This window comes from Suillus subaureus (genome assembly GCF_016647635.1).
Source record: "Suillus subaureus strain MN1 chromosome Unknown BJ212scaffold_40, whole genome shotgun sequence".
NCBI classification, from domain to species: Eukaryota; Fungi; Basidiomycota; class Agaricomycetes; order Boletales; family Suillaceae; genus Suillus; species Suillus subaureus.
Window position 1 is genome coordinate 37,130 of NW_024538596.1, and position 27,029 is coordinate 64,158.

Here is a 27,029-nt window from a genome sequence, read left to right on the forward strand (position 1 = left end):
ATAGCTTTCGGAGTCGGCACAAGTGGGAATATTTCAGACGCTCGAGTAACCAGATACAAGGATCAAATTCAAGAACGCCGGTCTATACGATACAAGTCTAGGTACGTCTTATACTGTATCGTGGCAGAGTGGCTCGTGATAAAGGAATCATGTGTTTAGGCTTTGTTTCATACGTGGCAAGGGGGAGCTCGGACTTTTTCCCTTTCTGATTCGGACGTGATCAGTCTTGGACTTGTCCATCCGTCACAGCTCTCTTCCATATTTGGCATACTGACGTATACGTTTTCCCAGCACCGGGGAGAACATCATCTCCCGGACATCTAATTTAGGGATTAACATGTTTGTATACGAGACAATATATGATCAATCTGATATCGAGACCGATACCATACAAAATTCCAGGGATGCTGTTCATGTGGAAACGTCGTCAATGCATTAGATGAAAATGTCCCGTTCTTCGTAGCTACAATATCTCCAGTATCTTAACGTCTATCCTGTTAATAGCAGCCATGTCCCTGACTTGTGCGATGATATTGTTATCCGAGGCGATTCTCTTATACTCCCCACCACGCTGTCGCGCCAGCAAAAGTGCGCCGAAACGGCGACTAAGGCGAACGAGCAACCTCAACTGTCTGGTGACCAGCTCATCAGGCCAATTACCCACGCTCTGCGACTCGTCTGCAAAGTCAGGTAGCTCGAGAAGATCACGAATCCACGGATGGATGAGCAGGAACGTCTGCTGAGTACGCATTGCAGGCGAGAATTGAACAAGCTTGTCTTCCGTCGTGATCACCACGTCTCGTAGCCCATCTGCCTTGACGTCATAAGTGGAACATCTGGCCTGTCTTGACCAAGCCTCAGCCTGACTTCTGTGAGAGGAAATGTGATGCAAGGCAATTGCAGTCTGGCATCGGAAAAACGAGGAACGCTGAACTTCTCGAGGAAGGTATACAATTTCGAAGCCGACTCCACAACCACAATATCGTTTCGCAGCGTGGGGACCAATATCTGCGAATCGTGCTCAGATAGAGGTGGCAGTGTACATGATAGACCCTTGTATGAGGAAATATCGGCTGGCAGACAACTGTTGAAGTTGGACGATTGTCCTACCCAATCAAGGGCTGTGACGTTGCCCGAATGGGCTACAATATACTGCAAGAGTCGTCCGAGCGCCTTTTGTTTCTTCTCCCCGTAGATAACAGGGAGGTTGACATCAAAGATGCCATACAAAGAGTAGGCGATGTCTTCCTCCTCGTGGTTTTACGGTTTGACGCCCATCGGAGTTTCTCTCGGCTATCTCTTGTACCTGGATGGAAGTCGACGAGCGCCCGCGCATTTATACCAGTTGAACACTTCAACTCATCAATGATATAGTCAGACTGCTTGTGGTTGCATGAGCGGTCGTCGAGATATGGGGTCCAATCTGCTTGGTAGAAAAGAATGATTCTAGGAGCGAGGAACTCCTGAACGGTCCATCCTCGCGTGTTCCAAGTGCTGTTTGCGAGTGACAGAGACGGGACATCCGATAGGTAGACGATGGTGAGCGCTGAGTCCCGATACCAGATAAACATGGAAATGACTGATTCTTGGAGCTCAGCATTGTTTTACTGGTCGATGCAGCATGTGTCGCTCCACGCCCAACGATGTCCTGCAACGTGAGCGACTTTGCAGAACTTCTGCAACTTCACCATGGTTCCGACCGGATCCAAGTCGTATATATCCCTGCCTTGAATATCATGTAGTAGTGGCTCCTTGGCTCCCCACCTATGGGACAACATAACCCAACTGAAGTACTTCGCGACCGTTTCTTTGATGAGCTCCGTTTGGAGGGACCCATGCATGCCCAATGAAGTCAACTCTTCGTACTCTGTACTCTCTATGAATGCGTCGATCCGCACACCCTGATCGCACAAACGTCCAGTAGAGGTGTTGATTAGACGAAGTGGAGCCTTTTTCAGTTGGGCTTCGATGACTTTCCGAATAGCACTTTCTACTTCATATTGACGGCGGTGTTGCTGACCTAGCTCTGCAAAAAATGTAAGTCTTCAAGTCGGCGCTTGAGTCGTTTGTGGCTTACGTTGTATCCATGGATCGTGTGCGTTATTCATCTTATAGAACATGACTGTGAAAGCCTCCGATGCATCATCATGACGATGTGCGATACGAAGCGCTTTATACTTCAATTCGTATCCAAGATGAGACGAAGGGTTGAGCTCAATGACCTGCGAATATCATTACAAATATTAAGATAATCACCAATATCATCCGCACCTTGTTTGCGTCCGAAAGAGCCTCCGTATGGAGGTTCTGGCTCAACCTCACCTTACTGCGATGCACAAAGTATGAGGAATCCATCGCGAATGCTGTAGAAATTGTGTTCTCGATGGACAACAGCTGAAGATGCCCATCAAAGTCTCCACTCGCGAGCAGTTCTCCGCTAAGAGAAATCGCGACGCAGCAAACATATGTGGTGTGTTGGAGTGGCTCTCCTATCTGCTGATGGGACTTCATGTTCCACAGGCGCACGGTCTTATCGTCGGAGGCAGTTGCAATGAAGGAGCCATCAGAAGAGATGGCAAGTGAGTTGATGTCGTTGGTGTGACCGAAGCAAGGTTGACCGATCTGGGTTCCATTCAACGAGTCCCAAAACTTGACCGTTTTATCTTCTGATGCGGAGACAAGTTGCTGGCCGTCAGGTGACCACTTAACGCTGTGAACCCAACCGTCGTGAGCGTTGATGTCGAATAGAACCATGGCATTATCGGTGCTCCAAACCCGAATCTTGCACTGTGTTCCGGATGCTAGCTTTAACCCATCTGGGCTGAAGGCGACACAATACACCGCACCCACGCCCTGGAGTGTGGAGAGGATAGCGCTAGTCTTCGCATCGCATATAATAACTGTTTCATCATACCCTCTGGCAAGTCTCTTGCCATCGGGGGAGAAACACACCGACCAAACCTGGCCTCTATGCTTCATCAGCGGTTTGAATGCCATCGGCTTCTTATCGACGTCCCAGATGGCGATGGCTCCATCTTCTCCGCCACTCGCAATTTGTCTATCGTCTGGCGATATGGCGACTGAATACACATAGTCACTGTGTCCCTTGAACGGACCTCCCACCAAAGCTTTGTTCTTCACGTCCCAAATTTGCACGGTGCGATCCCATGAACTGGTGGCGACCCGTTGACCATCTTTGAAGAAGGCGACCTGCCGACACTGATTTCATGTGCACTTTCTCCGTGTATGTTAGCGTCGGCTGGGTTGACTGCTGCCGGCGTCGCGTGCCTTCCCACAGCCTGAGTAGGATCTCCTATATCGCGCAGTCCTGACATATCGCTGCGGCTAAACAGGGGGATAGACTGTCAGCAACGTTTGAAGTTGACGAGGGGCGTACTCCGTGGTTAAGTCGTCGACCTTGTGTGTCGTGGGAGGTCGTGAACTAAATCGGACGTCTGTGCACAACCCAATTTATTGGTTTGCTCCATACCACATTGCTACAGCATTTTGGTTCCATCCGAGTCAGTCACTGCCTGCGTCCGTTGTATTAAGTTCTTCAATTTTGTTCACAGCAGAAGAAATATACTTGCTGTATACCAGGCTGAAATTCGCACCCACCGATCATGAACTTCAATGTATCCTCGTGAGAGTATCTGAGAGAGTGGCGCAGTCGCTTGGGGATGGATTTCGAGACGTTGGAGAGCGGTGTGGAGAAGGCTTTGAAGTTGTAGGGACGTCGAAGTAGACGCTGGACTTACCTTCAATCGATCCACGAGTGGCGGCGTCTCAACTAGAAGCGCTCGTCGATCAATCAACGATAACACGCAGTCCAAAGTTTGTGGGCGAGGTTGTGTTTGTTTGATCCCACCACAAACCGGTAGACACGAACGTCAGATATATGCACGTAGTTCAAGATAAAGAACTGCAATTTCGGATCAAGGAGGCACTATGTTACTAAGCTGTTTCACAAATGTATAACCCCCGCGGCACGCATAAAACACAAAGCAATAAATGAGGATAATGTTGTAAATAGTAAGAGCTTAAGTTAAGGGAACAAACCAGGCAGACCAGCGGTAAACGTTAAGTGAGGATCAAAGCAAAGTGAGGGGAGGCAACGAGGGATCAAATAAGCAGGGACGAAGTAAGCGAGACGAATAATATACCCACCACAGACAAAACGCAAACGCACATCCTTCATAACTAAAAGATGATATGACCGAATAAAATAGACGAGAGAACCCATCATCACTCAGTTATCTTGCTCCATCGTCTCTTTCTCATATTTCTTCTTTAGGGAGCTCACTGCGTTTATTGTCAGTATGGGTATAGGGTTTAAGTATGAACGGGGAAAACACACCTTCTCGGGATAATTGACCCGAATTCAACCATCCACTGGGAAATGCGGCTACGATCTACCACCACCTAATGAGCACTCTCATACCAATCAAAATGGGGAACGCACCTTCTGATACAAAATCTTTCTCGACCCCTGTTCGCTAACAAGCGCATTACTCCCGTCTAATTCACTATTCGTTCACATTAACAACTACTTCCCAAATCCCCACAAGAACAATGAAAGAAGAGAAGAGAAGAGAAGAGAAGGAAAGAAGAAGAACTTGCACTCACTTCTTCTCATTCTCAAGTCTACAGCACTCATTGCTAAGCATCACAAGCTGCCACACAATCACCTTCATCGCCTCCGTCAACCTGTATTTCTGGGCAGGGGGATGTGCGTCTCGCGTTCCATCCGCTTTATTAGTTCCTGTGGCGTTATCGTCTGCGCCTGGTCCTCCACCGTCTGTGCCTGCACCGGCTCCACCATCGGTTCCGGTACCATCAGCGAGGGTTCTGTCGCCGTCTGCACGGACGTTGTCACCATCGACACCGCTCCCTGCACCATCATCGTGGTGTGCGGCGTCTGCGCTTGCACTTGGCGTCGATGCTGATGCTGCGCCCGCTTCACTTTCGTTCTTGGCCTTTTCCTTGCGGCGTTCTGTGTGAGGTGTTAGTAATGATATGAGGAAGACGTTGATGGCCAGGTGTACGAGTAGTGGAAGTTTAAAAGTGTAAAAAGCGGTTACGAGTAGTACACAAGAATTGACAAAGGAATGAACGAAAGGAAGAACAGAAAGTTGGATAAGAAAGACGGAAGTGACGCACCCCAAGCAACAACACTCTTCTCCCACTCCTCCTGCGCCTTCGAAAACCCGTCCTTTGTAAGACCCGTGAGCTGTTGAAGCAGTTCGTCTTGTCTATCTGTCAAGATCTTGAGGTGGTCTACGAATATAGTGCGTTTGATGAGTTTCTGTGCGCCGACGCCATTCAGTGAGCGAGCGCGTTCAAGGGTAGGTGATACGACGTACAGTCATAGTGAAGCGGTTATAAGGAAACAACACTGGCATAAGATTAAAAAAGTCTTCATCGTATTCGCCGAGGTTGACAGCTTTCAACGCGACATCTGCGAGTATGGGTTTGATAGAGGGTGGGAACTTGCCCTTGACGTCCCATGATTCTATGACAACGTCAGACCATAAGCTAGGGTACGTGGAGACACGTACCTTTGGAGATGGCAGTCTTTAGATCTTCGATGGCTAATTGAAGTTCAGGATGAAAGTCGCGCTGGGTGCAAGTGAGCGCAAGATATGACGTTGTTTGGGTGACGTACGAGATCGACGACTTTCCTCTTCTTCCCGTTATCCTCTATGACTGTATAGTTCTTGCGTTTCTTGTTGGTCTTGTCTTCGCCTAGCAAACTGATAGGATGTTCCTTTGTCCCTTCTTCCTTGGCAACAGTCTTGCTAGGTCCAGCAGTCGCACCACCCTCAGCAAGGACCTTTTTCGATTTAGGTTTCTTGGGCGTCCTACTGCGCACACGAAATGAGGACATTGGAGATGTAATCAAACCGCACATACCTATCTTTCATAAGAGCAACTTCGCCACTAGAGACGTAAAAGCCCTGTTGCTTTGTTTGAGCGAAATGAGTGCGATTATCGATGTTCAGCTCGGAGTCGTCAATGAAAGGGTCGTTGACGTCGTAATACTCTGAAGTAGCATGTTTTTTCTGCTGCCTTACTCAGCGAGGTGTTTATATGAAATGTGATATTTTACCTTTTTCTTTTTCGGCTCGCCGTCGTCTTCACCTTCGGAGTCTGATGTGTCTGCTTTTGGAGGAGGTGGAGTAGGTTGACGTTGACCTGTTGTTTTTGCCAAAGTAGCAATATCGACTTCATAATTATCTGGACCTCCTAGATTTATTTGTAGTCTGATAGTTTGTAGAGGGGGTGGCGGAGGAGGGGGCGGAGTTGGAGAAGGAGAACGAGGACGTTGTGGTTTTGATTTTGGTTTTATTGTAGAAGCAGGTTTTGGTGAAGAATTTGAAGATTTTAATTTCTTTGAAGGCGGTTGTTGTTGGTCAATGTCAGTATCTTGCATTACTACGTCTTCAGACATTTTCTGATATGATGAGCGCGTGCACGAAGGTGGGTACGAGGAGATGAGGTGGGTCCTTTCCTAAAAAGGAACCTCTCAGCTCAAGTCCTTTCCACTTTTCTCATCCGAATCCCTCAGTTCTCAAACTGCGAAAATCCAAAGTCAAACTAACATCGTACATAGACAATCACACTAACAATGACAAATCATTTCCCACTCGGCATTTCCCGGTGTCGGAGTCGGACTTGCAGTCTAGTTTGGTCTGGCATAGCACACCATTTCACCCCTATTGTTTTGTGACTTACCTCCAAAGACGACATCGCCAGAGCACCTCCTCCCAGCTGCAACATCCTGAAATCATCCAATATCGAGGGTCACACAGCGCTCTATTGGGCAATTGCGAATAATCGACCAGAAGCTGTTTTGGTTTTTCCCCTCATGACGACGATCACTTTTACGACGCGTGCATGATAACTGGTGACCACGCATTGTTTACGCGGCTGGGTCTTGGATATACCTCTGCTACTTGAAAGTGAATTCTAATGCCCACACAAGAAGCCATTCATTCATTCAACGGTCATCAACCGAGTATACGCATTTGATACACTCTCTAGGCTGCCCCCAGATAATATCCAGGTACATGCATGTGACGAGCCTGAGAACCACTTCGATGTTGTTTTGCGTATCAGCATGTTCCAGAAGCGCCTGCGCACTACACAATACATGTATTACGATTTTATTGCTGGGGGTGTGTGATCATGTCTCTCGCGTTGATGCCATGGCATAAATCCTTGCAGGACGTATATGGTGGTTCCGGTTCCGCTTTATAGACAGGGTATGGTCCTCCCGGATTGGCCTATGTAAGAATGCCTATCCAACCTGTCCAAATGCTGTACTTTTGATCGAGGCCCATAAACGCAAAGCCAACTGTACAACTTGAAGCGCTGACAATTCCGTTCAAACTGACGGACACCGTGACAACGCTTGTACCGTATGTTAATTTTTTTGGGATTAAACGAGTCCAAGGTGTGCTGACAACTTTATTATAACCACTTATTTCTCGCTGGCTACTATGATCTGGAAGATATTCTGAACGTCGTCCCCCTAGCGACACGGCTTACTACATTTCGAATGAGTTGGGTGATTGGGTGATGAACGAGTAAGTCTTCTCCTGTGAGCCCCCTCAGCTTGATCCGTGTTACATGTGCATGTGTTCGCTCTCATTTTACCATCCCAGTCATCTTTTACCCTTCTCCGTAAATGAATCAAACCGGCCCCTCGTTCTCGCTCTCTGACTGATAAAGTTGCTCAGGGATAGGGTCCTGGATCAACACAAACTTGAAGCCGTAGGGTATCTGCCTCAGGCTGCATGCAGCGTGCGTGCCGAGGATAGCGAAAACTTGGCCGAGCTCCTCTAGGCTCTTGCCTTTCGTCTCGCGCACGAATAGCAAGATAAGGAGGGAGCCAATATATATGCAAAGTGTTGGGGAGACAACTTGGACGTTTGCGCTGATGATTTGGCCTCCAGATATAAGTGGAGGAGTGTCGAGTACACTTAGCTCTGGGTCCTGTCCATCCAGCTGTCACCATGGAAGCTATAGGGCTACGTCTCGAAGGCCCAGCATCGGAGAAGTGTGAAATATGTCGGGAGTGCGGGTGGAAGACATGCGGAATCGACGGTGGTTGATATGAATGCTGGGGGATCTGGAATGACTTCGCGTACGCGACTGAGCTCAGAGATTGTCTCGGAAAGGGCAGGATGACCAGGGTACGTCCCGAGTGACATGCGCTTTATGTATTTGTTGGGAAGACCGCGCGGGTACTCGAAACAACAGCTGATGGTGGAGCACGTGTGAACAAGCTTTGCACTGGATATTTGATGTAAATCCTCGATATTCTTAACCTTCCGTCGCGGCAATCATTAATATTATAGTTCTCACCTCCCTCCTCATAGTCACTCTTAAGTCCTGTATAGCGCCATATGCCAGGCGCGACGTCTGCGAGGAGCCTGACCAGTGTCCATGCGCATGAAGAAAGGAAGTGTGGTAGGTAAATGTCAATTCCCATGCGCGTATCCCCTTGGGGCGGGTCTTTGGATGAAATTCGATCCAGATTCCAGAACGGGTATGCTTTGAGAGTAAGTGCGGTAGATCTCGTGCTGATCACGAGTCTAGTTCATATGACATTAATATATCTGCTCATTCCGTAAAGTATCGACACGCTTGTGTATTGCACCAAATTAGTAGTTACCATGTACACACCAATCTCATGTTCTCAAAATCAGTCGTGGGTAGGATACCTGGAACAATCGGGAGTCCACACGAGTCTATTTGGAAATTCGTTGATCAGCCAGCATATATATATTTGGGTGATAAAGGGGCGTTTCCCGAAACTTTCCCGCAATCATGTCTACTATCCCAACGACTGAAGTCATTATCTTCGACACTTCAGAGGCGTTTCGAAAGGACATCTCAGTTTTAGGCCCTGCGGCCGATGTAGTTTCAAAGGTTGATGGTGTCCGGAGGTGCGTGTGGTTTTCTTGCTGGCAGATATTGCTGGTTGTATTGGACGCCTTAATCATGCTGTTATCGCGACAGGCCCGTCTACACTGGGACACAGATCGAGAACCCAACTACAGGGTATATCTTCCTCAGTACGTTATAACATTTTGCTAGTCTTTGAAAGGGGGCTTATCATTGCCCTGGCGTTAGACTGGGAAAGCCTAGCGCACCATCAGGCGTTGATGGCTGCCCCCTCATATGGGTCCTGTGCTTGACGCTCTGAAACCCGCTTCGGGGGCCCGTTTAAGATGTATCATGTCATTTTCAACGACCATCCCATCGCATTACAGCAGCCTGTCACAGAGGTTCTCCTCCTCACGCTCAAAGATCCCAGTCATCGCACAGAGGTGTTCGAGATCCTCAGTAAGATGTCGGACTTGACCAAGAAGATGCTCGTGTTTGGGCCTACAGTGGAGAATGAGAATGAGATTATTCTTGTCGGCGGCTGGGCAAGCGTTGAGGTAGACATTGATGTTATCGTGATTTTGCACGTACTGATGCTGTTGTGGACTTCCAGGCTCATTGGGAGACGGTTGCCAATCCTGAGCCGAAAGCAGTGATCGAACGGCTGTTCGTTCTTGCTACTAAGGACCATCTGTTCCATGCTGCCTTGAAGCCATACACAGGAAAATAGCAGTCGGCAGGTGCGGTCAACTAAAGTCGAAACTAAAGTATTTGTATATTATGAGCTTCTGCATCGCAAAGCCCACACGACGGAATACAAAGTGGAAATATGGAGCCATCGAAAGCACGCCCTGGCCATTTATATATTGGTCGGGGTTGCCGGGAATCAACATTTCAACTCCCGATCCGTTATGCCTGACGCGACTTGATTCATCATTTTATTGATGAGAAGACCCATCCAAGGACATTCTGCCCCCTGGGACATCCAAGATACAAGTCGAGCTCGTACCCATTGCAATCCGCCTGAATGGAACAGCGAGACAGGAGGCACTCATCTGCGATAAGACATCGTGGCACGTTGCTCTAGCGGTGCTGGCGATAACTCCAAATGACAAATGAGCTAGGCGTTGCACCGTGCGTGACGGATGGGAACTTCATGACCAACCAATATCCTGGAACTCCCATGCGTACTTGAAAGTGGCAGCCCTGTGACGTGAAAAACCACCATATGCCTCCGATGCGGCACGATGCGATACGTTCGGCACGCATATAACGGAGCTTGAAATCAACTACGCTGAACACACAGCCGGACTCGGAGTACATCTGAATCTTTCAATTGTAGACATCAGAGGCCGGCGCAGACATCGTTGAAACACGTTCACACTACCATGGCAGATTCGCCGCACGCTATCATGGTAATGTCTCTCGAAGCACTTGGCATTATCATGCAGAGACACCGGATGACCAACCCTTCGCAGCTAAGTCTGGCTCGGGACCACTGGCACGCAGGCCATATGACCAACAGAAGGCAGAACAATTCTTCGACCATTTCCTTCGCATCTCTTCAGTGAGGACTTTCAAGACTTGGTTCCGGTAAGTTTCTTGCTGGTCCATGTCAGCGCCAGCATTCGCGATGTCAAGCAGTGTCGTGGTTCACCCAGTCGGCATTTCGGCAACTCTCTCACATAGAAAACTCCGAACTCGATATACATTATGTGACATGTCGAGTGAGAAATAAAACAGCAAATAAAATACCCACTTGTGATATAACATACCTGATTTATCTGTTATCTGACATCTCGTGCAGGAAATAAAATGGCGTTATTGAGTAGGGGGTGGTTCGTGGTAGTAACTGTACATGTGAGTTGTCTTTTTGAAGTTGTTCTTCCATCAAACCGGAGCAGGAGACAAAACCCCAGGGTCTAGACCGATTGACTTGATTAATCGATTGCCGGTGCGAGCTTAGTCTTTGTTCCTTACTCTTATAGCTTCTCGCTCATCAACATCTTAGTCCCTCCCGTCTCTCTCTGAGTTGTAGTCACTGACTGAGAACTTTCCAATGATGGGACGTTATATTATCATTGTATGTTCGAAGAAGTGTCTCAGCATTATAACAAAGGGTTTATGTAACTGTCAGACTTCTATCGGACAGTCCGGTGCGTTCACACGACATACTTAGTCAACAATCTTAATAATATGATGTTACACTACATACAATTGGAGCGCCAGATAACAAATCATCTGTACACAGACAAATCCCTGACTGTCAATATTGTGCTTTCAGTGATGCATCTTCACGGGAGCGGCCGCCTGGAAGGAAATCTTGGTCAGTGACTGCGAAAGGATCATTCATTTACCTCTAGGACGTGTGCTGACATTTTCAAGTAAGAGAACACTCGCTGCTTCCAATTCGGGAGACGGAACCCACAAGAAATAACTAGCCAGCGACGAAGACGGGCGCGGACTCCTGATGATTGTATTGATATGACAGAATAATGTACGTTCTCGTTCTCCTTAGCAGCCTATATCAACAGTCCGCCCACATCAATCATTACACACTTTCAACCACCTCTATCATCCGCACTGTATCATTCCCAAGTCTTACTCCTTAATTGATACCATGAACGCACAGGAATCTAAAACAGTTAGTAATGATGTGGGGCTTGGTTAAAACGAAGCTATGTACTGACCCTCTCGATATCTTAGGCTGGTTCGACCCATCAGCCGGACCATCTATACAAAGGAAGGCGAGCTTCATTGCCCCTCAACATCGTAGTCATAGGATGCGGTATGGGAGGTCTCGCCGCTGCATACTGCCTCGCACAAGCAGGCCACAACATCACCATCCTCGAAGCGGCGTCAGCCATCGGTGAAGTAGGCGCTGGCGTTCAAGCCAGTCCTAACGTCTCGCGTCTCTTGATGCGCTGGGGTCTCGGCCCATATCTTGAGAAATTTGGCGTCAAAATTCAGGCTTTGAGCTTCAAACGATGTGAGTTGCGTTGAAGTTTCTGGTGCTCTTGCTTGATGCCAATCTCCAGGGAGCAACGATGAGGTCGTAGGGTGGACACCGCTTGGGGATGTGATTTATAAGGAATACGGTTCCCCTTTCTACTTCTTACACGTCAGTCCTCTCGTTATTGCATCTTTTCCTTCTGACGAGGCTAAAACAGCGAGCTGATTTACACAAAATGCTCTACGAAGTCACAGAGCCATGCTGTAACATCCGCGTTAATAGTCGCGTCGTATCCATGGACCCATCGAAGCCCAGTGTAACTCTTGCTTCTGGAGAGGTCGTATCTGCTGACCTCATCATTGGCGCCGACGGAGTCAAAAGTATTACTCGGGAGTATGTTGTCGGCGGGCCCGACAAACCCAGGGTTACCGGAGATGCTGCTTACAGAGCCATCATCCCGGCTGAGAAACTCCTACAGGATGATGAGCTGAAACCGTTGGTGGAGAAAATGGAATCGACTATATGGATGGGCCCCGGAGGTCAGATCATCGGCTATACTATTGTAAGCTCACTGTTCGGTTAACATGGTTAATATCGGGAACTAATGCTCAAGCTGGACAGCGTGCCAAGAAAGAATTTAACCTTGTCATGGTGCACCCTGATGAAGCTGAAGGAGGCGTGGAATCATGGACTGCTGAAGGTAACGTGGTTAAAATGAGGGAGAACTACAAGCAATGGAGCACCACGTCAGTGACTCCGTTTCAATCCCGACCGTATGGTCATGCTAACTAGTGGCGCGAGATGCAGTGTTCAAAAGCTCCTGGCGCTTGTTCCGTCAACGCTCGATTGGAAGTTGATGGACCGAGACCCATTGCCTTCGTGGATTCACAAGGATGGCAAGTTGGTCTTGTTGGGCGACTCGTGCCACCCAATGCTGGTTTGTGTAATTTCTCAATCAAAATAGCGCATACTGAGTGTCATATTCCCCCAGCCATACCGCGGACAAGGGTTAGCTATGGCGGTAAGGAGGAGTGTCGACAGTAAAACGAGTGCTGACATCAGAGTTCTCTAGATTGAGGATGCTGCCGTACTAGGAAACATATTCTCGCACTGCTCGGACCGTTCAGATATCTTGCCTCTCCTCTATGCCTACCAATCTATCCGGTACGATCGTGCCACCGCGACGCAGAAGTCCTCAAGTTTAAACCGGCACATACTTCACAAACCCGACGGGCCAGACCAAGAGGCTCGTGATCGCGACATGCGCGTGGCCATGGAGGAGGGCTTGCGCATTGCACGCGGCGAGCCGAGCACTGTTATGCTAGCGGGAAATGCGAATCAGTGGGCTGATAAGACGAAGAGCAACATCCAATTTGGATACGATGCGGACGAGGAGTCAGAAAAGTGGTGGCTCGCGAATGGGAATAAGCTTATGACCCTGGTTCCTTCAATTTGACGCGAGCCAAGAGTTGTGCGTTTTGCAAATCGTGTCACTAACACCATGCGAGTCTTTTAGTTGTTATTTATATTGGTTCTATTCTAGACTATTGGCTGATACACAGATATCGAGTATGGTGGCCGTTTGGCTTAGCAGTCCCATCCTACAGTAGTACTGTACCTATTGCACAGCTGACCTATAACATTTTGAATTTTCACAATACTTATTCTGAAATATTCTGAGGACGACACCATTATGTCATCTATGCTCATTATGGCATATGGTAGATGACCGTGCTCCGCACGGTCATCTCCACATAATCTTGACATATGAGCACGAAACTTTGGCTCAAGTTCCCGTATCGTGACTCGCTCAAACGCTTTTGGTAGTGTGAAAAGAACGGTTGGTTGATTCATGGGAATATTGGAAAATCCGAGTCGATCAATAGCATTGGGTCTGCAGAAACTCGACGTCAAAAATGATTTCTTGGGCAACATCTGCAAGAGCCTTTCGCGATCAGGCATCCGCATTTTCATGGAGGGGCCCGGCAGGGTGGCCTATCGGTGCAAGCTGTTTGCTTCACGTGAGTCATATGAAGGTGGTCTCTCCCTCAGGCAGACCGTTACAGAAGGAAGACAGTTGTCACTTCTTACAGGTATCTCTACTGCACACCCTACATCTGGAAGAATAAATTCATCCAATGAATGGTGTCGCAGTTAAGATTCAAGGTTTGTGACTTGAGCGGTACAGCAGATTAGCACTAACAAGCTTCTGAATCCAGTACTATCAGCGGAAACCCACAGGGAAAGAGATGTACAATCTCGTCTGCAAGCTGTTCACGGTCATCTATGTTTAAGTTTTCGAGCATCCAGATTTAATGTGATCTATCTCCGTACATCCGATGATCTACCCGAAGGGCATAGCATTGCCAGGAGTCCTAAACCAGGATAGGTGCGCTGATCTCTTGTGCAGCTCATTCAAACCTGCGATCTTATTTTCTACGCCATGCATAGGTTGTCCGGAGGCCGGGGCATGGCAGCCGTGACAGTGGCACAGTTCATCTACCTCATGCGCCATACATACTCACGGTATACACGCTTGTCATCATTCAGAAGTCCATAAAGGAAGTACGGCTTGTCCTACCACAAGCCCATTCATAGTCGACCGTAGATCGGATATTTTGCCTTCGCTGCGCCTCGCCCACGGGGAATATCCCATTTCTAAAAATTTACTGCGGTAATTCATTCTTCCCTGCAATGTCTCTTGCATTACCTTTGTCGAGTATGGTTTACTAATTGAATACCAACAGTCCGGCGACCGTATACCAATCGTCTTGTCTCATCCACCCCTATCATCATCATCTTTGCAAGCATCCTGGCTCTGAGTTAAAATTTTCCGGGCCCTCTGTGGACGCTTGTGTGCCTGAGAGTTTGGAGATTTTGATAACATGCTGTGCGTCCACATGGCATACAATTGGTGTGTCTGGTAACACCTCATTTAGACACAGACAAAGCCCTAACTGTCAAGGTGCTTTCAGTGATGCGTCTTCACGGAAGCGGCCGCCCGGAAGGAAATTTTGGTCAGTGATTGCGAAAGGATCATTCGTTTACCCTCTGATTCAAAGGACCTGTGTTCACATTTTCAAGCAAGAGAGCACTCCTGCTTCCAATTCAGGAGACAAAACCCACGAGGGAAGAAACATGACTAGCCAGCGACGAAGACGGGCGCGAAACTCCTGATGATTGGATCGATATGACGAAATAAGGTACATTCTCGTACTCCTTAGCAGCCCGTATTAATAATCCACTCACATCAATGATTATACACTCTCAGTCCTCTCTATCATCACCACTGTATCATTCCCAAGTCCTGCTCCTTGATTGATATGATGAACGCACAGGAATCTAAAACAGTCAGTAATGATGTGGGCCCGATCAAAGCGAAGCTATATACTAACCTTCTGAATGTCTCAGGCCAGTTCCACCCATCAGCCGGACCATCTATACAAAGGAAGGCGAGCTTCATTGCCCCTCAACATCGTGGTCATAGGATGCGGTATGGGAGGTCTCGCCGCTGCATACTGCCTCGCACAGGCAGGCCACAACATCACCATTCTCGAAGCAGCGTCAGCCATTGGTGAGGCAGGCGCTGGCGTTCAAGCCAGTCCTAACGTCTCGCGTCTCTTGATGCGCTGGGGTCTCGGCCCATATCTTGAGAAATTTGGCGTCAAAATTCAGGCTCTGAGCTTTAAACGATGTGAGTTGCGTTGAAGCGTTCTGGTGCTCTTGCTTGATGCCGATCTCCAGGGAGCAACGATGAGGTCGTAGGGTGGACGCCGCTTGGGGATGTGATTGATAAGGAATACGGTTCCCCTTTCTACCTCTTACACGTCAGTCCTCTCCTTATTGCATCTATTCTTTCTGACGAGGCTAAAACAGCGAGCTGATTTACACAACATGCTCTACGAAGCTACTGAGGCATACTGTATTATCCGTGTTAATAGTCGCGTCATATCCGTGGACCCATCGAAACCTAGTGTCACTCTTGCTTCTGGGGAGGTCGTATTTGCTGACCTAATCATTGGCGCCGACGGAGTCAAAAGTGTTACTCGGGAGTATGTTGTCGGTGGGCCCGATAAACCCAGGGTTACCGGAGATGCTGCTTACAGAGCCATCATCCCGGCTGAGAAACTCCTACAGGACGATGAGCTGAAACCGTTGGTGGAGAAAATGGAATCGACTATATGGATGGGCCCCGGAGGTCACATCGTTGGCTATACTATTGTAAGCCAACTATTCGGTTAACGTGGTTAACATCGGGAACTAACACTCGAGCTGGACAGCGTGCCAAGAAAGAATTTAACCTTGTCATGGTGCACCCTGATGAAGCTGAAGGAGGCGTAGAATCATGGACCGCTGAAGGTAACGTAGACAAAATGAGGGAGAACTATAAGCAATGGAGCACCACGTCAGTGACTCGGTTTCAATCCCGACCGTATGGTCATGCTAACTGGTGGTGCGGGATGCAGTGTTCAAAAGCTCCTGGCGCTTATTCCGTCAACGCTCGATTGGAAGTTGATGGACCGAGACCCACTGCCTTCGTGGATTCACAAGGATGGCAAGTTGGTCTTGTTGGGCGACTCGTGCCACCCAATGCTGGTTTGTGTGAATTATCGATCAAAATAGTGCATACTAAGTCTCACATCTCCCTAGCCGTACCGTGCGCAAGGGTTAGCTATGGCGGTGAGGAGGAGTGTCGACAGTAAAATGTGTGCTGACATCAGAGTTCTCTAGATTGAAGATGCTGCCGTCTTAGGCAACATATTCTCGCATTGCTCGGACCGCTCGCAGATCTTGCCTCTCCTCTATGCCTACCAATCTATCCGGTACGATCGTGCCACCGCGACGCAGAAGTCCTCAAGTCTAAACCGGTACATATTTCACAAACACGACGGGCCAGAGCAAGAGGATCGTGATCGCGACATGCGCGCGGCCATGGAGGACGGCTTGCGCGTTGCACGCGGGGAGCAGAGTACCCTTGTGCTAGCGGGAAATGCGAATCAGTGGGCTGACAAGACGAAGAGCGACATCCAATTTGGATACGATGCGGACGAGGAGTCAGAAAAGTGGTGGCTCGCGAATGGGAATAAGCTTATGACCCTGGTTCCTTCAATTTGACGCGAGCCAAGAGTTGTGCGTTTTGCAAATCGTGTCACTAACACCATGCGAGTCTTTTAGTTGTTATTTATATTGGTTCTATTTTAGACTATTGGCTGATACACAGGTATCGAGTGTGGTGGCCGTTTGGCTTAGCGGTCTCATCCTACACTAGTACCTATTGCGCAGCTGACCTGTAACGTTTCGAATTTTCACAATACTTATTCTGTCAGGATGAAATATTCTGAACATCTCTTTGACAATCGAATAAAATTCTTACGCTATAGGCAAGTAATGTTATAGATTCAGATAATGTTACCAAGCTAACCACTACTTATTCAAAACTTCACCTCCCCAGTGATTTCACCAGCATACGTGTATCCCATGTGAACTCGCAACATCGTGTTCGGATCAGCTGGATCGTGCTTTCCATGTTTGGATTGACCTGCCCATTCTTCGTTCTGGCCCCACAGATCGAAGAATCTTTGAATCTTCTCATGCTGTCCGGATGTGAGCAGGTATTCATACACTGCACGCCATGCGCTGTCCAGTGCACCGACGACCCACCTGCAAGTTACATTGCCTTCAAGTTGTAATTATCAAAACGACCCAACTGATTTTCACTCACGAGTGACGAATGCTGATGGCCTCTCCAGCGAAATGGAGCCTCTTGTTGGCATTGGGTACGGTGAGAGACGTGTATAAATCTTGAAAATCTCCGGGCCCAAAGAACGCAAAGGCACCTGTGGCAGAGAGTGAAAATCAATTGGCTCACATCAATATTCAAAGACTCACCCATGACGAGCGGGTCGTCGCTCCAGTCCCACGCATGCATGTCTACGTACTGATCCAACAAGAAACTATAATCCATATTGTGTACTTCCGCGAGATTGCGCAGCACGAGTTCCTTCAATTGCTCCTCATACTCTATCTTACCGGTGTTGATGAGCGCTCCCAAGCGTTCTGCATCATTTGTCAAACAGTAGCTCGCAATCAGCACTGTGGACGGCGTGCTAGATTCAGCCCCGTGAGAAGGGTAGATGATAGTTCGAATAGGAAGGTCTGTGGATGATTTGCCTCCTATGATACCGAAAAGTTCGGTCCACCACGCTGATTGAAAGCGCATGCCAACCTTGACTGAAGGACCGTACTGCAGTTTACGCAATGCATTTTTCTGCATCACATTCAAACCAGCACCTCCGAGTTCGATCACCCGTAGACCCGGTAGAGGAATAGTCGATATAACGTGTGAATATGTGCGCGGGCTACACTCGCCCCTCACAGAAACATCCATTGCCATGTCTCCACTCTGAGAGATGCTTGTGACCTTCTTATTGAACTGGATGACAGGCTTGGTGCCGTTAGCAGTAAGGTATGCCGCCATGTAGTCGGTGAGCACTTGAGAACCGCCTCTGGGTACGGTAATGGCATGTGTGAGACTGTGCATGAGTTCCAAGACAGAAGTGCGCTTACTCTAAACACTTCCATTCTACGCCTCCAAGGGTCTGTGACTCAACACTAGCTAATGCCAGCGCTTGAAGAACCGCTTCAGTGAGACCGCGATCATACGCGCCCGTGCTATCGTCGAATGTCTCGCACCAATTGATAGCATTGGCGGAAAGATGCGTGCGCGGAATTTGGAGGCTGGCGCTGGGAGTGTATTTGAGTGACATGAATGAGCGAAGCGAGTATGCATCGTGCTTCATTATGTTATGCCAGCCCGAATGGACATTTTGCTCCAAGTCTTCAATGAGGTCCTTAGCGAACGGTCGAATGACATCCTGGATAATATTCTCAACTCCCACGGCGATGTACTGAGAATTCACACCCATTTCTTGGGCACGGAAGTCAGGAGGGCGCGATGTCTGAGAGACTTGATAACGTTGATTGTTGAAGTAGAGGAAATGCCCTTGTCTCTTTGACGTAACATGATAATCGATAAGTTGGGAGCTTAGAGGTGGCTTCGATAAACCCTTGTTGAGCTTCGAGTAGTTGATTAACTCGCCCAGGCGCCTCATCATACCAATCTTGTAGTTGCCTTGAGCGTCCTTCGTTGGCAGGGGAAACCTCATGGCGCCAACATCCTAGTTAGCAGGGAATCCAAGAATTTACATGGTCAGCATCTTTGGCGCAGCAGCATCGAACGACATACGTAGTAGTCGTATTTACCACCATTCGGGAAGTTGTAGGTGAAGAGGCGTCCGCCGGTGCGGTCCGACGCCTCCAAGATCTCGTAGTCGATGTTCAGCGAATCTAGGATAAGGGCGGTGTATAGACCACCAACTCCCGCGCCTAGAATTCCAACTGTTCCCAGCGGGCCATAACCACGCTTAGGGAGCGCAGGTATCTGCGAGGTCTCTTGATGAGGAGTCGCGGTGAGTGGGGGAATGTTTTTGCAGAGAGCATCATCATAATCTTCGATGATTTTTCGACCCCAGTAGCCTAACACATCTCCTCGAGAATCCATGGTAATCGCACCTGGGATTAGATATTGAATGTGTCGAATGTATCTCGTCTAGTAAGATCAGATCGAAAACCACCCTATATATATTGAGCATATCGTTCGGAGAATGAGAAAGATTAGCCTGTTCTGTGACTGCCCAGTGCAAACAACGTTTGGACGGGAACCTGAAGATATCGGTTATAGAGTAGCTTCACCCACGGCCGGCATTTTTAAGACGCCATCACCAGATAGAAGTATGCTGTCTCAGCAGATTAAGAATTCGAAGAGAAGGAAGTGGTCTCGTACCCAGCTGCCTGATAATTTGGTAGGAGTAGTAGAAATAAGGCAAAAGCGATAGGTCTTGGTTAGTGGTCCTGGTAAGTGTTTTGGCAGGGGATCTGGTCCAACAGAATAGGGAGATGGTCGGACCTTTCTTTGCAATGTGGGATAATGGTTTGCCAGAATTCTGAAGTTGGAGTTGCTCCGGTGTACTAGTGCGTACGAGTGGGCCTTTGATCTTGTAGTCATGATCGCGAACGTACTAAAGAGTGACGCGTGCACCGGGAGGGGCGTCTATCGGATTATCGGGATGAACGTACTGGAGCTAGCCATCGCTGTCAATGAAATCAGCAGACATGTACGTAGAGAAGGAGAAGTTTTGCTAGAAGGTCGACGGACCGCTCCCGAGTCCCGAGTCTATAAGTATCTTTCATACACTTACTATAGATACACGTTTTCCTTCTCCTTCTTCAATTTTTTCTCCATCTCGACTCCCCCTAGTGGCTCATCAAAGCGGCATTAAGGGGAATTCATCATCAGCGGAGTGACCCTCCCAGTGAAACAAATTAATTACCAGGTAATACATAGTCTCCTCGACGTCTAAACAAAGTTTGATACAGTCACGTGCAATCATCATCTCTCGTTTCAACCGAATAGAAACCCACTATTCTGAGAATGGCTGAGGTTGCGTAAAATTATCTAAACTGAGCGACCCAACTTATCTCGACAGAAAAATGATACTAATAGCACATGTGCGTATGTGCACCGTTGATCACCAAAGCTTCAAGGTGCATGTGACCGGTGACCGTCAAGGAAGTATAATACCGGGAAGCCTTTTACTGTTCATGCCCAAGTGGGTAGTCAATCTGAGCTTCGAGAGCCTGTATCAAAATATCAGATAGTAATACACGTGCAAATGATATCGACAACAAATGTCAAATGATAGATAGCATGCGAACAAATCCATCAAACACATCCGTCTTAGACGCAAAATGTCGGCCATCAGCACATCACAGCTCAACTCATCATACATTTGCCCTCTCCAGGTCCTCCTCCCTCCTCGCCTTCTCGTTGCCAACAGTGCTCGGTACATTGCCCTCCACCTGATAAAGCTGCTCAGGGACAGGGTTCTGGAACAATACGAACTTCTTGAAGCCGTAGGGTATCTGCCGCAGGCCGTACGCAGCATGCATGCCAACGTCCATAGCGAAAACTTGGTCAAGTTCCTCCAGGGTCTTGCCTTTCGTCTCGCGCACGAATAGCAGGACGAGCACCCAGAGAATACAGCACCATGCTGCGTACCAGCCGAAGGCACCCTGTGGTTTGAAGGTCAAGATGAGCGAAGGCCAAGTGATTGACAAAACGAAGTTCCAGAACCAAGTGGTCGCAGTGGCAAAGGACATGCCGAGATCACGGATATAGAGAGGGAATGCCTCTGCGGAGTACGTGAACGGCACTGGACCTTCACCTGGAGAATAGAAGATCGCAAAGAGGTCTGAAGGAGTGGATATCAATGGCAGTATTTAGAACCAAAAAGATGGCGTACATATACCGATACTGACGCCAGCTACACGCCCTGTTTCCGAAGTACTCCAGAAGGAGAAGCCGGTGATTAAAAGACAGATGGCCATGCAGGGAAACGTGAACAAAAGCAAGTTCCTCCGCCCGTAAGTGTCGATCTAGTGTTTCAATTTTAAACATTTATGGAAACTCCAACAACCATGGAAGGGACCACTCACGGTGAAAACAGCAGGGAGGGCGAACAACCAATTAAGTACACCGAATACAAGGGATGAATCTAGTGCCGCACCCTGCGAGAAGCCAGAAGCCAGGAAGATGTTGGACGAATAGTAAGCTGCCAATCCGTTAACGATTATTTCAAATCATGGACACGGATCTCATACCGATGACATTGACACCGCAAAACTGCTGACCAAACATGACAATCCAACTAGCAACGGCAGCATGCCTGTTACGCGGAATCGTGAACATCTCAATAACACGGTTGCGATCCTTCTTTATCTCGTCTTCCGCCTCGAGCAATACGTGAATGTAGTACAAATCACGAGCAGCCTGAACACGCGAGAAACGAAGCCGACAAAGCTCATTGAAAGCATCCTCGTAGCGACCCCCAGAGATCAACCAACGAGGCGACTCGGGCACAAATAAGACTTGCAGGCAGACAATAAGACCGGGAATACCAGCAGAACCTAGCATGAGTCGCCAGTTCAGACCAGTCACACCGGGGGTGTCCTCAATGAAGTAGAATACAGAGTCGATAAGGTCTCCCAGAGCAATGCCGAAAGCGGTCCACATCTGCCACATCATGACGAGAGCACCACGTATCGGCGCAGGCGAACACTCGGCAGTATACACTGGGACAGTGGCAGATTTGGGACCAATACCAAAACCAAGAAAGAACCGTGAGATGAAAAGGTGCCACCAAGTATTGGTGAATCCAGACCAGATACATGTCAAGAACGAGATCAAGCAAGTGATGAAAATGGTCTTTTTACGCCCAAAATAGTGGTTGAGTGGATGCGTCATCCAGCAAGAAATGGTGGCGCAGCATCTGCGAAGTGATGAGGAACGATATTCTGCAATAAAAAAAGCACACACAAGTAGGGTGCAGAGTTGATAAGACCGACCAACCATGAATCGCGTTCTGCACACAATTTATGAATGATGATGATTGGAATGATAGAAGGGCTTTTACGCACGACTATTCGGATCGCCGATACCAAACTGCTTGGGATAAAGGATTTGAGCGCCATTGATAACAGCCTCGTCCATTCCCTGAACAGCCGCTGCAAGTGATGACATTATGACCATCTATTTTAACGGTGTGAGCTATGACAACCAGTCTAAAAGAGGGCAGCTCCAACATAATACAGCGTGGGCGTTTGTCGCCACTTGTGTGTAACCTCTTCCGTAAAAATGCGTTTGTCTTCATCTGAAAATATGGCTAGACGATTGTAGCCTGCACATCAAACATCTCAAGTCGGCTGAGGAAAATGTGTCTCAACAAGTTAACACACATGTGGGATCCTGGGCAACAAGCGCCCCTTTCTTGAGCTCAGGCAACAGATGGGTCATTCCTCTCTCCTGGGCAAAGATTTCGACATCCGCCATAAGACGATCATGAGGTATGCCGCGCAGGGGGTTTGATAACTTGGCATTGACGTTACTGACAGAAAACTTTGCGTCAGTCGTGGGTACATAATACAAGGGTTATCTCATTCGCACGCGGCCCTTGTCCCCGCATTTGTTTTATGGCGGTGAACATGATGCGGGTGATGCGAGTGCTCTACTGTGGTATCGGATTTTTCATTCGAGGGCGGGGACGTCGACATCACAGTCGTAGGCATACAGCACGGAAAGGCGAGCAGAAGGCACCACCCGGGCACTAGAAAAACGCTGCGCCACGTTGCAACTGCTGCGGTAATAAAAACTTGAGCAAAGCCTGTGTGGATAATCAACTCAAATAAAATAACGGTGATGTAAGGCGCACGTATAGTTATTGTACGGACAAATCAATATCGCGCCGGACATGTCATTGTATGGCAAGGTCGATCGTAATCATGGATGAAACGACAGCCTACAGCACACCGAAACTGCCTTTGAAACCTCCACGGCCAACTCATGAAAGCAATTGAGTACTGTCACAAACAGGGATATATGTTTGGTGATCTTCAAAAGTCGAACAACATGATCACGAAGGACGACAATATGCATCTCATCGATTTTGACTGAGATGGACGTGAAGGCGAAGGCGAAGTCACATGCCCTTTGGCCAAGTCCATCTCTGCTGGTATTAACTAGGTGCAAGCTCAAGCTTAAGGATTAATCGATTAGGCCTGGCTGATCCTGCAGCTGAAACGTTCAGCATGAATCTTAGCGCTACTTACCCTAAATGATCATGATGAATTTGCAAACCAATGAACCACACCGAGATGCTTGAGCAGCGGAGTTTGAATGTCACCCTGTTCGCTCCTTGGACCTCGGGATCAATGATAGTACTTATCAATATTCTTGGGCCTCACTGTACTCATTTCTAACTCCTTCAACTTCGGAAACCTCTACTTACCCTGAAGCCTCTTCACCTATACTTTGATCGACTTTTAAATATCGAGCCGAGGCTGCTTGCTCAGCATATCACAACTAACTGCACTTGCAGCACCCGTGCAAATTAATGTGTTGGCGCTGTGCAAACCATTATCGCTATCGAAGATTCTCCCATTTATACTCCGTCATGCGCTATCTTTACATTCACAGCTAAGATTCGAAGATGACGATGACATCTCGCCACCGAATTCTACTGCACCGAGTTTTTTGCACTTCGGACCGAGTTTATTCTTGATTCTTACCCCGTGTTCCGATTACACCAAGTTTTATAACGAGATCCGAGTACTCGTCGATGATATTTTGGTTTGATAACGTCAAGTTCAACGTACACCAAGACTTATCATACCGAGATCCTCTGCAGTCCAAGCATCCATGAGCAACTTTCCAGAGTATGCTAGACTCTAGTACCCTCCCCAAATCATCATCGGCTCTTCCAGGTTGCTAGATAAAGAAAACGAGGGTGTGTTACACGTACAACCATTCTCAACGAACTTGAAGTGGGCTCGATGGCTGCCTACTCTCCCTGCACAGAAGAAAAAAAACAAGGAAAACTTTGTATAGAATTCGTTGACGAGCTGCCGGACATGTTTCTTTCATTTCGAGTCAGAGTTTGAATCTTTGCATCGAGTTCTGCGTACCGAGGTTTGTTGCAACGAAATCTTTGTACTGAGTTCGCGCCGAGTTTATCGCACTGAGTTACTGATGTGCACCGAGATCCTTTGTGTCGACTTTTGTACTTCCTTTGCTCGAAATGGGTGCGAGCATAGTTTCAAAAATGACTCGATGTAAGTTGAGTGTATGGACCTATCAATTTTCTGCTTTACCCTCATATCTACATTCCAGGTCCGCACTATCACTGACGTCCCAGCTGTACATAGTACCAACCCATGATCATGGCAATATATAATACAGTAAGTCTGCGAGTTCCCAGACTACTATTAGTCCTTCAGCAAATCTAATACTGAATGCATGCGCCCCTATCCACCGTGCGCCCCGGATACAGTCTTCGCAATATCAATGCTGGTAGAAGCATACCTCCCAACATCTTACCCATGCAACGACACTACATCATCCCGTCGACTCTTCTCATAGGCGATTTGGTGGAATAGGCGTATACACCGCAGCAGTGAGCGCTTTCACCGCCTCCTCCGAATGAGGCAGATACCTCATCGCTAGTTGTGCCTCAGCCCTACCCAGATTCAGATCAGCCTTCCGAGAGATGAAAAGATAACCAAAAACAGAACTCACTCCTTCGGCATATCAATAGAACTACGAAGCTGCGTGAACGTATCATACGTATGTTTCATAAACTGGTATCCATCTGTCAGGGTCCAGCGTCAGCGTCAGTGGCCTTCCTTCCTAGGTAGAGTGGAAATCTCACAGCCCGACTCGCCCACCCCTGCAAATGGTAGTTCGCTCACTGGCCAGTGGATCTGTGTGAGCGCTAATACGAGCATGATGTTAGGACGTACCGGCGAGCTGTTGGAAGGTGTCATTGAAAACAATACCACCGCTCTGTGTTTCCGAGACAACTGTTGTAAAAAAAATTGATTACAATGTTTTAGTATGAACCGTCATCAGCCAAGTGAAAACATACGCTGTTGCTTCAGGCTCTCGTTGTCACTAAAAGTGTACAGAACTAGCGGATGAGATCTTTGTGCGATAAATCAGTCGATGAGTTGGATTTTGGGAGGAGAGCTTACCGTGCATTAACAAAGTTGATTGCCTGTTGGAGAGAATCTACGGGCACGATAGGTAATATCGGACCAAAGATTTCTCTGTAAATACCATGCTATCAGAAATACATTTCCAACAACAGGGAATACTGACTCTTCGAGCAAGGAGTCGCCATCTACGACATCCTTAACAATGGTGGGCTCAAGTCTCCTCCTTGCGGCATCAGCGCGACCCCGAAGAACGACTTCACCCTTTGTGCGGGAAAGAAGTGAAATGAGGCGTTTATAGTGCGAATCTGACACGATACTTCCGAACGATGGCGAATCCAGCGCACCCTTGGGGAAGAATGCGTTATAATGCTTTTGGAATGCCTTGACCAGCTCGTCCTGCTTGTCCCGCTGTATGAGGACATAGTCAGGTGCCACACAGATCTGCCAGAATTCCCGTTCAGTATGTTATAACTTGTCACATCGGGGAGTGGCCCCAAATTGGTCAATATTAACTTACCTGTCCTGCATTGTTGCACTTGCCCCACAAGATCCTCTTGGCGGCAAGATCGATATCGTATGCCGAGTCGATAATGACAGGACTCTTTCCACCTAATTCCAGTGTCAGTGGTGACAGGTGCTTAGCGGCAGCGCTGGCGACGATCCTGGCGACCTTGCCATTCCCCGTGTAGAAAATATGGTCCCATTGAAGCTCGAGAAGCTCTGTAGTTTCAGGCACAGCACCATTGACAACACGGTACGCATTTGGGTCGAGGTACTTTGGCACAATTTCCTCCAAGAGCTGTGAGAAGGTGGGGAGAAGCTCAGAGGGTTTTAGTACGGCGGTGCAGCCTGCTGCAATTGCTCCAATGAGAGGTTGGAAACTGAGGACCATAGGGTAGTTCCACGGTCTGTTTAAGTGCGATGTCAGGAAACGGAATTGAGACAGTATCTTCTGCCTCACGAGATTATCAACACATTGCCCTTCGGAGCCTTGTAGATCCTGGTAGATGTATAATTATGAGTGACATTGATGGATCAAACGATCACTCACGCTGGCTTCCATAACTTCTGCCGATCAGCCACGTCAGGATATTCAGTCTTGGCCCACTCTGGGAGTTGTTTTGCACTCTTCACAGCTCTTGCGATGATGCTGCCCACTTCGTTCACCAAGACCTCTGTTTTCGGCTTTCCGAGGTCTATTTGTAGGGCATCGTAAATGAGCTCCCGTTCATTCTGCGCCATGCGTGCAAGCTGGTATAGCTGGTGCTGACGCCACGGTAAAGGACGCGTCAATCCGCTACGGAATGTCGCATGAAGAGCATCTCTAATCTTCACCGCTGACTTAGATCATACAACGAGTGTTGAACAGACCGAACTTACCTTTGGAATCGTACTAGTCATCCTTCCGTCGCAAATCAATCGATCAAGTTGTACAGGCTGGAGAGATGCTAACAGTCTGAGAACCAGACATTTTATTCACGGACAGTAGCCGCTCGACGGGAAACAAAATTACCGGGGTGTGCATCACGAGTATTTTGAATCAGCGGCAGAAATAGGGATTACTGCGGTCCGT

The 27,029-nt window shown here is 48.1% G+C and overlaps 11 protein-coding genes across 11 annotated transcripts; 4 read left to right on the forward strand and 7 right to left on the reverse strand.

Moving 5' to 3' along the window:
* Window positions 1–463: 463 nt before the first annotated feature.
* Window positions 464–1,571, reverse strand: BJ212DRAFT_1485242 (uncharacterized protein; the record flags this gene model as incomplete). The annotated part of the gene is made up of 3 exons (XM_041340946.1): window positions 464–814; window positions 868–1,142; window positions 1,229–1,571. The coding sequence occupies 3 exons, from the start codon at window positions 1,569–1,571 to the stop codon at window positions 464–466; spliced, it is 969 nt and encodes a 322-aa protein (XP_041188345.1).
* BJ212DRAFT_1580111 (uncharacterized protein) lies at window positions 1,229–2,484 on the reverse strand. Its single transcript, XM_041342271.1, has 3 exons — window positions 2,272–2,484; window positions 2,078–2,222; window positions 1,229–2,026 (listed from the first exon to the last, which is right to left on the reverse strand). Exons 1-3 carry the CDS (start codon window positions 2,353–2,355, stop codon window positions 1,605–1,607), a joined length of 651 nt encoding a protein of 216 aa, XP_041188346.1. The 5' UTR covers window positions 2,356–2,484; the 3' UTR covers window positions 1,229–1,604.
* A 1,765-nt stretch (window positions 2,485–4,249) lies between these two features.
* Window positions 4,250–6,433, reverse strand: BJ212DRAFT_1281275 (uncharacterized protein; the record flags this gene model as incomplete). The annotated part of the gene is made up of 10 exons (XM_041331606.1): window positions 4,250–4,302; window positions 4,358–4,412; window positions 4,463–4,526; window positions 4,627–4,993; window positions 5,161–5,305; window positions 5,364–5,512; window positions 5,559–5,619; window positions 5,666–5,864; window positions 5,914–6,062; window positions 6,110–6,433. The coding sequence occupies 10 exons, from the start codon at window positions 6,431–6,433 to the stop codon at window positions 4,250–4,252; spliced, it is 1,566 nt and encodes a 521-aa protein (XP_041188347.1).
* Window positions 6,434–7,695: 1,262 nt separating this feature from the next.
* Window positions 7,696–8,097, reverse strand: BJ212DRAFT_1485245 (uncharacterized protein; the record flags this gene model as incomplete). Its single annotated transcript, XM_041340947.1, has 2 exons — window positions 7,696–7,998; window positions 8,038–8,097. The coding sequence occupies 2 exons, from the start codon at window positions 8,095–8,097 to the stop codon at window positions 7,696–7,698; spliced, it is 363 nt and encodes a 120-aa protein (XP_041188348.1).
* Window positions 8,098–8,651: 554 nt separating this feature from the next.
* Window positions 8,652–9,452, forward strand: BJ212DRAFT_1534358 (uncharacterized protein). Its single transcript, XM_041341801.1, has 3 exons — window positions 8,652–8,954; window positions 9,028–9,083; window positions 9,142–9,452. Exons 1-3 carry the CDS (start codon window positions 8,836–8,838, stop codon window positions 9,204–9,206), a joined length of 240 nt encoding a protein of 79 aa, XP_041188349.1. The 5' UTR covers window positions 8,652–8,835; the 3' UTR covers window positions 9,207–9,452.
* On the forward strand, window positions 8,845–9,727 carry BJ212DRAFT_1534362 (uncharacterized protein). Its single transcript, XM_041341802.1, has 4 exons — window positions 8,845–8,954; window positions 9,028–9,083; window positions 9,142–9,452; window positions 9,509–9,727. The coding sequence occupies exons 3-4, from the start codon at window positions 9,240–9,242 to the stop codon at window positions 9,623–9,625; spliced, it is 330 nt and encodes a 109-aa protein (XP_041188350.1). The 5' UTR covers window positions 8,845–8,954; window positions 9,028–9,083; window positions 9,142–9,239; the 3' UTR covers window positions 9,626–9,727.
* A 1,788-nt stretch (window positions 9,728–11,515) lies between these two features.
* BJ212DRAFT_1485247 (FAD/NAD(P)-binding domain-containing protein) lies at window positions 11,516–13,304 on the forward strand (the record flags this gene model as incomplete). The annotated part of the gene is made up of 8 exons (XM_041340948.1): window positions 11,516–11,539; window positions 11,602–11,884; window positions 11,934–12,016; window positions 12,066–12,410; window positions 12,470–12,594; window positions 12,656–12,785; window positions 12,840–12,869; window positions 12,921–13,304. The coding sequence occupies 8 exons, from the start codon at window positions 11,516–11,518 to the stop codon at window positions 13,302–13,304; spliced, it is 1,404 nt and encodes a 467-aa protein (XP_041188351.1).
* Window positions 13,305–15,158: 1,854 nt separating this feature from the next.
* Window positions 15,159–17,225, forward strand: BJ212DRAFT_1467698 (uncharacterized protein). The gene is made up of 8 exons (XM_041338987.1): window positions 15,159–15,198; window positions 15,260–15,542; window positions 15,593–15,675; window positions 15,725–16,069; window positions 16,129–16,253; window positions 16,315–16,444; window positions 16,499–16,528; window positions 16,580–17,225. The coding sequence occupies exons 1-8, from the start codon at window positions 15,172–15,174 to the stop codon at window positions 16,961–16,963; spliced, it is 1,407 nt and encodes a 468-aa protein (XP_041188352.1). The 5' UTR covers window positions 15,159–15,171; the 3' UTR covers window positions 16,964–17,225.
* Window positions 17,226–17,280: 55 nt separating this feature from the next.
* Window positions 17,281–19,409, reverse strand: BJ212DRAFT_1449145 (uncharacterized protein; the record flags this gene model as incomplete). The annotated part of the gene is made up of 6 exons (XM_041338648.1): window positions 17,281–17,509; window positions 17,571–17,685; window positions 17,738–18,354; window positions 18,416–19,026; window positions 19,095–19,246; window positions 19,268–19,409. The coding sequence occupies 6 exons, from the start codon at window positions 19,407–19,409 to the stop codon at window positions 17,281–17,283; spliced, it is 1,866 nt and encodes a 621-aa protein (XP_041188353.1).
* A 1,280-nt stretch (window positions 19,410–20,689) lies between these two features.
* On the reverse strand, window positions 20,690–23,716 carry BJ212DRAFT_1449146 (uncharacterized protein; the record flags this gene model as incomplete). Its single annotated transcript, XM_041338649.1, has 9 exons — window positions 20,690–21,159; window positions 21,211–21,343; window positions 21,404–21,519; window positions 21,569–22,236; window positions 22,284–22,329; window positions 22,385–22,496; window positions 22,550–22,644; window positions 22,703–22,851; window positions 23,685–23,716. 9 exons carry the CDS (start codon window positions 23,714–23,716, stop codon window positions 20,690–20,692), a joined length of 1,821 nt encoding a protein of 606 aa, XP_041188354.1.
* Window positions 23,717–24,875: 1,159 nt separating this feature from the next.
* BJ212DRAFT_1449147 (aldehyde dehydrogenase) lies at window positions 24,876–26,857 on the reverse strand (the record flags this gene model as incomplete). The annotated part of the gene is made up of 11 exons (XM_041338650.1): window positions 24,876–24,978; window positions 25,038–25,110; window positions 25,171–25,209; window positions 25,262–25,321; window positions 25,387–25,442; window positions 25,493–25,567; window positions 25,620–25,897; window positions 25,974–26,364; window positions 26,418–26,456; window positions 26,508–26,785; window positions 26,837–26,857. The coding sequence occupies 11 exons, from the start codon at window positions 26,855–26,857 to the stop codon at window positions 24,876–24,878; spliced, it is 1,413 nt and encodes a 470-aa protein (XP_041188355.1).
* Window positions 26,858–27,029: the final 172 nt, after the last annotated feature.

Coding starts and splice junctions, on each gene's coding strand:
- BJ212DRAFT_1580111 (XM_041342271.1), bottom strand. CDS start 2,355: ATGGATTCCTCATACTTTGTGCATCGCAGTAAGGTGAGGTTGAGCCAG. Junction 2,223..2,271: donor CTCTTTCGGACGCAAACAAG/GTGCGGATGATA, acceptor TGATATTCGCAG/GTCATTGAGCTCAACCCTTC. Junction 2,027..2,077: donor ACACGATCCATGGATACAAC/GTAAGCCACAAA, acceptor CATTTTTTGCAG/AGCTAGGTCAGCAACACCGC.
- BJ212DRAFT_1534358 (XM_041341801.1), top strand. CDS start 8,836: ATGTCTACTATCCCAACGACTGAAGTCATTATCTTCGACACTTCAGAG. Junction 8,955..9,027: donor AAGGTTGATGGTGTCCGGAG/GTGCGTGTGGTT, acceptor TTATCGCGACAG/GCCCGTCTACACTGGGACAC. Junction 9,084..9,141: donor TACAGGGTATATCTTCCTCA/GTACGTTATAAC, acceptor CCCTGGCGTTAG/ACTGGGAAAGCCTAGCGCAC.
- BJ212DRAFT_1534362 (XM_041341802.1), top strand. CDS start 9,240: ATGTATCATGTCATTTTCAACGACCATCCCATCGCATTACAGCAGCCT. Junction 9,453..9,508: donor GCGGCTGGGCAAGCGTTGAG/GTAGACATTGAT, acceptor GTGGACTTCCAG/GCTCATTGGGAGACGGTTGC.
- BJ212DRAFT_1467698 (XM_041338987.1), top strand. CDS start 15,172: ATGATGAACGCACAGGAATCTAAAACA. Junction 16,070..16,128: donor ACATCGTTGGCTATACTATT/GTAAGCCAACTA, acceptor CGAGCTGGACAG/CGTGCCAAGAAAGAATTTAA. Junction 16,254..16,314: donor TATAAGCAATGGAGCACCAC/GTCAGTGACTCG, acceptor TGCGGGATGCAG/TGTTCAAAAGCTCCTGGCGC.